The 8,347-nt window shown below is 31.6% G+C and overlaps 1 protein-coding gene across 2 annotated transcripts; it reads left to right on the top strand.

The window, feature by feature from the left end:
• Positions 1 to 3,014: 3,014 nt before the first annotated feature.
• On the top strand, positions 3,015 to 7,890 carry LOC105114226 (Pentatricopeptide repeat (PPR-like) superfamily protein). Of its 2 annotated transcripts, XM_011010708.1 has the most exons (3): positions 3,015 to 3,025; positions 4,475 to 4,662; positions 5,393 to 7,890. In XM_011010708.1, the coding sequence occupies exon 3, from the start codon at positions 5,503 to 5,505 to the stop codon at positions 7,747 to 7,749; it is 2,247 nt and encodes a 748-aa protein (XP_011009010.1). In that variant the 5' UTR covers positions 3,015 to 3,025; positions 4,475 to 4,662; positions 5,393 to 5,502; the 3' UTR covers positions 7,750 to 7,890. The 2 variants fall into 2 exon arrangements, with proteins under 2 accessions (XP_011009010.1, XP_011009008.1); XM_011010706.1 differs by lacking the exon at positions 3,015 to 3,025 and having other exon boundaries at positions 4,348 to 4,662.
• The last annotated feature ends 457 nt before the right edge of the window (positions 7,891 to 8,347 follow it).

Here is an 8,347-nt window from a genome sequence, read left to right as displayed (position 1 = left end):
ATGTAAGATTAATGTGAGGATTAAACAATGATAAAAATAAATGTTAAGGTTAGAGGATCCACTAATGGTATTAAAAATAAATGCATTATAAACTCTTTTTATTACTCAACTTCAAACCACTCACAAAAAAAATTCCAATCAGGTGATTTGTCATTAATAGTTCATTATAAATTGTTAACATGATCATATTAATTATCTTATTTAAGTAACACCAAACTTTTAAATATTGTTAGGAATTCATGATGCTAACTTATGTTAACAACAAATCAAGTTCCTTTTATAGCACATGTGTAGGTTATACCATATGGTTGACTATGAAAGTAACAAGCATTTATTATACTAAATGTTATACAAAACAAATCTAGATTAACCATTTAACAAGCAATGTATTAAGAATTAATAAGATATAAATGATAAGACATGTTAATAACAAGTTGTTTAGGATATAAGCATTAAGTTCACGTTAAATTTATATTATACTTATTATCATAACATCATTAGTCCAACATTTTCACCTTGATATAACAAATTTAGCTAAACATAACAAAGAAAAAAAACTTTAATAAACAATGTAAAAATATAAACATGATATAAGTTAACTAAGTATAGTAAATTAAATGAGAAGTAGAAACAAAAGATTAATAAAAGCAAAACTTAAGCATTACAAAAATATTAAAAAAGAGACCAAGAATATGATCTTGATATGAAAACCAAGATGTCTAAATATATGATAAATGCCTCTTTTTATAGGCCAAAATTTTAAACTATTGATTTTTGATTAATTATTGAGTGGGTGATCATATTTTGACTTGGTGACAATCCTTATTTTCTTTTCTGAACAATACATCATTGCTAACATTAGAATTTGAACAAATTGTCTTTATGAAAGTTTTAGGAAATTATCTTTGCTTTTCAACATAAAAAAAATAGTGTATTTGGACTTCTAGAACTCGAAATATGGGCTGAACACTGAGCAGTGTCTAAGCTGCACGACGGATTCGGACTTCTTCATTGTTGCTACAATTTGAACTTGAAAATGACCTTTCTGAATCTTGGACTCTTCATAAATGTTTTAGGCCTATGTCTTAGCTTTCCATCCATATAGAGTAGATCTAAATCTAAATTCCCATCTCCAGTTATGATCCAATAACCGAATGGTATTCCAGTTTGGACTGAACCAACATCTCTTTTCTAAGATAAACCCTTTCTTTGTCTTCTCAATCTCAGTAATTAAACTCATCAATCAATTTCTTAATTTATATGATAAGCCTGCATTTAAGATGAATATTTATCATTAATTAAAGGTATCTTATATTATTAGATATGTTATTATAAAACATGTTCTAGTTAAGGAGTTATTAATACTTCAATTGCAAAATAATAATATAAAACTTTGATAAAAATGCACTTTTAAGTACTAATCACACACCCCAACCAGCTTATTACTAGTCCCTAATAATCAAAGCATTAAAATAGAAAAATAATTTGCAAGTTCCACAAAGCAAGGCACTCATCATTCAACTTTTATTAATCTATGTAAATAAACAAACTCTCATTAAATTTATATATCTGGTTCATACCTCTTAAACAAGATATTAATAAACCTTCCTTTTATGCTTAATATATCAACATATAGTTATGAGGCTTTATTTGGAAGAAAATAAAATTTTATTCTAATGTTTAGGGTTAACTTTCCTGAGTTGGGATTTGTTTTCCTTTTTTTTAACATATATATACATATAACTTAAAACACAATGCATCTTTAACTTATGTAATGAGTTTTAGGCTAATGACTCCCACACCAGTTGGTCTTAGGACATTAGGTGTTGAGACACCCCTTCGAGCTTAGTTACTCAGGTTACAAATACACTCGGGTTACAAATACTGATATGTAGATAGTACAATGTTTGTTCTTTTCTCCTTAAATCATATAACAAGCACTAGGCCAATAGCTCTCAAGTTAGTTGACTTTAGGGGTATTAGGTATTAAAATACCCCTTTGGGCTTAATTGTCAAGGTTAGGGAGGCTACGAAACCAAACTTCTCTATGTTTTTATTATCATTAATTTTTTTTTTTACAAATTATATACTATTCCTTTCCCTTGGTTGTTACCTTTAACAAAAGAACATAAATAATATAGTAATCCAATATACAACTTACAATCCAATAACCAAATGGTGTTCCAGTTTGTACTGAATCAACATATCTTTTCTAAGCTTAGCCCTCTCTTTGTCTTCTCAATTTCAATAGTTAAACTCATTAATCAATCCCTTGATTTATGTCATAAACCTGCATTTAGATGAATATTTACCATAAATTAAAGGTATTTTATATTATTAAATATGTTATTATAAAACATGCTTTAACTATGAAGTTATTGATACTTCAAGTTCAAAATAATGATATAAAACCTTGATAAAATTATACTTTTAAGTACTAATCAACATGCTCATATAGTAAAGGATTAAATGGTTTTTTCTTAGGGAAAACGGGTTTAGAAACTGGTGGTAAAGACATGTAGAGACAAGTTACAAAAATTAACCTCTTGTCTAAAAATAATAAACATGTAGAGGCAAGTTGAAAAATCATCTCATCAATTGGTAAAGATAAAGAAGAAAAAAATCAGAGGAACGTGAGAAGGGAGATTACGAATCCATGACCAATTTTGAGAACCATTTTAAAGATACAAGTAACTTCTTAATCAAGATGAGTATCATAAAGATTTTAGTGATCCTATTTATGATGAGATATATCTGGATTGATATTTTGCACTGATTATGATATTTATTTTCATGATGATTATATTGATAAAAATATTATATATAATGACAATAATAATAGTTATAATGACATTAATAATATCATAATTGATAATTAAAGATGTGTAAAGAGAATATGGAAGGTGCTCAACAAAAAAAATTGTTGATTTATTCTATGTTGATTATTTTGATTACAAGTTTTTTATTATCACAAATGTAGATTTATTTGAAGGTTATATGAATGTAATATATAATAATGAAACAAGTTTGAGATTTGCAATTCATTACTCTAGAAGCTACTAGAAGAGAAATCATTTATCAATTAATGTTTCTTATGCAAATATAATATGAAGTGATTGAAGTTGACATCTAAAATTGTAACACACTTAAAGCAAAAAAAGGGAAAAGGTTAGAGAGTCTAGATCGAACATCCATGAGACCGAGACAAGAATAATTTGAACTCGATGACAAGTTCTTCCAAACTAGAAGACTAATTGATGTAGTCAGACTTGTGATAATGAATGATTCTAAGCAGTCAAATGTGAGTCTGTTATAGCTAGATAAATATCTGTCCTAGATAGATTATGTGAATGATCTAGCAGATGCATTTAGGGACTAATGAGATAGGTTTAAACCTAAAAGGATATATAATTATGCTAAATCAAAGTGATGGCTCAAAAAGGCTTTGTATATCTTCTAGGATATTGAACTTCAATATTACTATTTTAAGAGAATAAACCAAAGAATTTGAGGTTCACATTTGCAGTTCCTTTCGCTTATAAAAAATTATATGTTTCTAGTTTGTTGTTGTCTTTAACCTTCCATCTACACCACTAATAAGAAGGATTTTTAAAGTATATTATTTATTTTCTTGGTTATTTTTATTTTTGTTTAGTTTAGAACATATTTTTTATAGTATTAATATTCTTTGTATTTAGTATAGGAGGTTTTTTTTCTTATTCAATGGAGGCTCGAGATTATTATAAAAAGATTGTTTAGTTTGTATTTGAATAAAATACTTGAAGAAAAAATATTCAATAATAAAAATTTGAATCAAGGTTTCCACATGATCCCTTTTTATATAATTTTATGTTTTTGTACCTGATATTTTTTATGTTAATTTTTCTTTGCATCAATTAAATATGGAAAAACATTACTCATTCTGATCCGATATCTAATATAAAAAGTTGTCCTGATGAATGAGTGAAAACCATGCAAATTAAAATATTTAATAATTAATATATATATAAAATAATTATAAAATTTGAAAATTTTTAATTAAATAAGTAAACATATATGCTTATCACTTAACTATTTAAAGTTTATTTGGAAATATAATTGTAATTGCTTTTCAAAGTACTTTTTATTAAAAAATATATTAAAATATTTTTTTTTAAAAAAATTATTTTTAATATTAACATATTAAAATAATATAAAAACATATTAAAATATTAATTTGAAGTAATTAAAAAGATATATTTTTTTAATATTTTTAAAAAATACTTTACAAAAACAAAAACAAATAAAGTAATGTAGTTGTCAAAATTCGTCTCGGGTCAGACATAACTAAAGGCTCGAGATATTGAGTTGTATGGTAACCTGAGTCAATAATAAAATAACAACGTTTCGTTAAATGTACAGTAGACAAGACTGATTGATCAAAATTTGAAGAGGTGGAGAATTTGATTGAGATAATCGATAGTGTAGGATCCAGTTGTAACATGCGTGATTGTTTGGGCGACAAACATATCCTTTTCCTAAGTCCACGGTTATGTACATGTAAAAATGGTGATGATACTCGCAGTTGTTGATTTTTGGAGGGCAAAGCATATTGACGTATTCCGATAGCGAAAGCGTTATAGCTCAAGCAAGTATCGAAACCATTACTTTTCTTCTTTCAAGGTATTTATCTATCTATCTAACCTTTCCTAGTTTATGCGTTTCCGCTAAAAAATGTTTTTTTTTCTTTTTGTTTTTGAGTTTCTAATTGAATTAGAACTTTGAAATTATCTGATGTAAAACATTAAACAAGAAAGAAATGACATCTGGGCTTGCTTTTATATCATCTCACCTGGCATATTGGTTTTGCTGGAGGTTTTTTATATCGTTCACCAGCTGTTCGATAGAATGCCTATAAGGAATCGTTTTGAAAAACTCTTTAGAGTTGTAAAGGCATACCTGCTGGATGTTTTAAATTATGCAGATACAAAATGCTTGGTGTTGGAACCAATGTATGTCTTTTTTATGCCAAACTTGTTTCAAGCTGGTCCTTGTTGGCTCATTGAAGTCCTAGCTTAGTGCATAAAGGTTTTATTTTGGTGTGTAGTTAACATTGCCGGAGTTTAGCAATATTTATTGGTTTCGAAATGAGACATATAGGAGCTCAACCTTTCCCAACAAAACAAACTGAGGCCTTAAATGAAGGTGCATTGCTTTTTAGTATTTTTTGCACGAGTGGAATCGCTATTAATTTTTTTTTCTTTAGTTGGTTTCTTGCAAACATAACTAGAAAATTTTCTTATGGTAATGATTATTGGAAAAGTTATTGTTACAGTTTCTCAAAAAACCAAGTAGTATTAACTCATCCCAGATTGTTTGTTTTAAGTTGTGGTTGATAGTTACTAATTTGCAGGTGATGGAGTGATGAACACTCTTTGTCCTGCTTTTTCTACATGGAGGGAAGCCAAGGTACTGTCACCCGCAGATTTTCAAATTTTATTGTGATGGGTTTCTCTGATAGACATGAGGAGGTGTGCCATTATTTTCTTGGGATATTCTTTTCCTCACTTTTCTTGTCATGTCTGCTTGGGTTTCTCTCCGATTCGTTTACCGTTCCTTGTTGGAAGATATTTGAGCCAAAGTCTTCATTCTTCATCCAATACCAGACCTTTTCCCAATTATTCTCCAAAAAAGCCTGCCATTTTAGATGCTCAACTTGTTCATCAAATCTCAAATACAATAAAGTTGCGTCACTCTGAGCCCCTCTGGCACATTCTAAAACCGTATGAGTCCAAGTTTAGGTCTGACCACCTAATTTGGGTTCTCATGAACATCAGACATGATTATAAATTGGCTTTAGATTTCTTTGACTGGGCATGCCTGCGCAGAGACCCAAACCTTGAAGCCCGTTGCATAATTGTTCAGATTGCTGTGGCTTCAAAGGATCTAAAATTGGCTCATGATCTTATTTGTGATTTTTGGGCAAAACCCAATTTGGATTTTGGTGTTTCATTCACTCATTTTGTTGACCGGTTAATATACACTTACAAGGAATGGGGTTCAGACCCCCATGTATTCGATATTTTCTTTCAAGTCCTGATTGAAGTTGGGATGCTTGACGAAGCAAGAAGTTTTTTTGACAAGTTATTGAAGTATGGAGTGGTTATCTCTACAGATTCTTGTAACCTATATCTCACACGCCTATCAGACAATTTTGATAGGCTTTGGATTTCTATAAAGGTATTCAATGAATTTCCTCAGGTTGGTGTCTGTTGGAATACTGCATCATGCAACATCATTATTAATTCTCTTTGTCGGTTAGGAAGAGTTAAAGAAGCCCATTGTTTGCTTATTCAAATGAAGTTTAGAGGCGATGCTCCTGATGTTGTAAGTTATAGTACTGTAATCAATGGGTATTGCCTTGGTGGGGAGCTGCAAAAGGTGCTGAAGCTCATCCAAGAAATGCAAATGAAGGGACTGAAGCCAAACTTGTATACCTACAACAGCATAATCCTTCTTCTGTGTAAGAGTGGTAAAGTTGATGATGCTGAAAGGGTCTTGAGGGAGATGATAAACCAAAGAATAGTTCCTGACACCGTGGTCTACACAACTCTAATTGATGGTTTCTGCAAGTTAGGGAATATCCAAGCTGCTTACAAGTTGTTTGATGAAATGGAGAAGCAGAGAATTGTTCCTGATTTTATAGCATATACTGTTGTTATTTGTGGGCTTTTTAGATGTGGAAAGATGATGGAAGCAGATAAGGTCTTTAACAAAATGTTTAGCAGAGGAGTGGAACCAGATGAAGTTACATATACAACTCTTATTGATGGCTATTGTAAGTCAGGGGAGATGGAAAAGGCCTTTTCCCTTCACAACCAGATGGTCCAAAGTGGGCTGACTCCAAATGTTGTCACATACACTGCACTTGCTGATGGCCTTTGTAAGCTTGGACAGGTAGATACAGCAAACGAGCTCCTTCATGAAATGTGCGGAAAGGGTCTTCAATTGAATATCTGCACTTATAACTCACTTGTTAATGGCCTTTGTAAATCAGGAAATATCAGGCAAGCAGTAAAGTTGATGGAAGAAATGGAGGTGGCCGGCATGCATGCTGATACCATTACTTTTACCACGTTAATGGATGCTTATTGTAAGACAGGGGAGATGGTTAAGGCTCATGAGCTTCTGCGGGAAATGCTGGATAGAGGACTTCAACCCACAGTTGTTACATTCAATGTGCTCATGAATGGGTTTTGTATGTCAGGAATGCTGGAAGATGGTGAGAGGCTACTAGCATGGATGTTGGAGAAGGGTATAATGCCAAATACCACCACCTACAATTCTCTTATGAAGCAGCACTGCATTAGAAATAATATGCGTGGCGCTACAGAGATTTATAAGGGAATGTGTGCACGGGGAGTAATGCCTGATAGCAACACCTATAATATTTTGATAAAAGGACATTGTAAAGCAAGGAATATGAAAGAAGCATGGTTTTTGCACAAAGAAATGGCTGAGAAGGGGTTTAATCTCACAGCTAGTTCTTACAATTCCATCATCAAGGGTTTTTTCAAGAAGAAAAAGATTTCAGAGGCTAGAGAACTATTTGAAGAGATGAGAAGAGAAGGGATGGCTGCTGATGCAGAAATATACAACCTTTTTGTGGATATAAGCTACGAAGAAGGGAACATGGAAACTGCACTTGAGCTCTGTGATGAAGCAATAGAGAATTGTTTTTTGAACAGAATTGAGAAAGAAAAGCAATAGTTTTGCTTTGCATTTTATGCAAGATTTTTTAGATCAACATAGACAGTCATTACTCCTTACCAAGTCGGCTGGAGATTGTTCAAGATCAATGATTTTGATTGTAACCAAACTTGACTTCCACTGGTTGTGGACACATATTGCTTTGTGGACACATATTCCTTTGTGAATTCTGGCACCAGCACCTCCACCACCAATCTCTTCCAAGATTTTGTATGCATTTGTGTATGTTGGGTATAAGAGTTGAACACTTTTGGATTCTAGGTCTAGTTCATCAGTTGACATTGCTTTGGTCTAGATCTTGAATAGGTTTGTTTTTCTTGTGAAGTCTCATGTTTGAGAAATGAGTGTGAGATGATGCATGGCATGGGAATCAAGATTTTATATACACGAGGCAATGGAGAAATTAACAGAGAGGCCAGCCCGCTCAGTTCCAGGGGTTTCGATAAGCAAGAGCTAGCCTGTGCTGGGTTTCTTGTACCTCATGGTTTGGGATTTCTTCTTTCGGAAAAACAATGGAGATAGAATAAGGATAAAAAGATCGATTGATTAAGTTTAATTTGGCAAAAATATTGCACAGAGCAAAGAAGATAATCAAGAG

The sequence above is a fragment of the Populus euphratica genome, unplaced genomic scaffold (assembly GCF_000495115.2).
Source record: "Populus euphratica unplaced genomic scaffold, PopEup_1.0 scaffold628.1, whole genome shotgun sequence".
Taxonomy (NCBI): domain Eukaryota; kingdom Viridiplantae; phylum Streptophyta; class Magnoliopsida; order Malpighiales; family Salicaceae; genus Populus; species Populus euphratica.
This window is presented reverse-complemented; position numbering and strand designations above follow the sequence as displayed.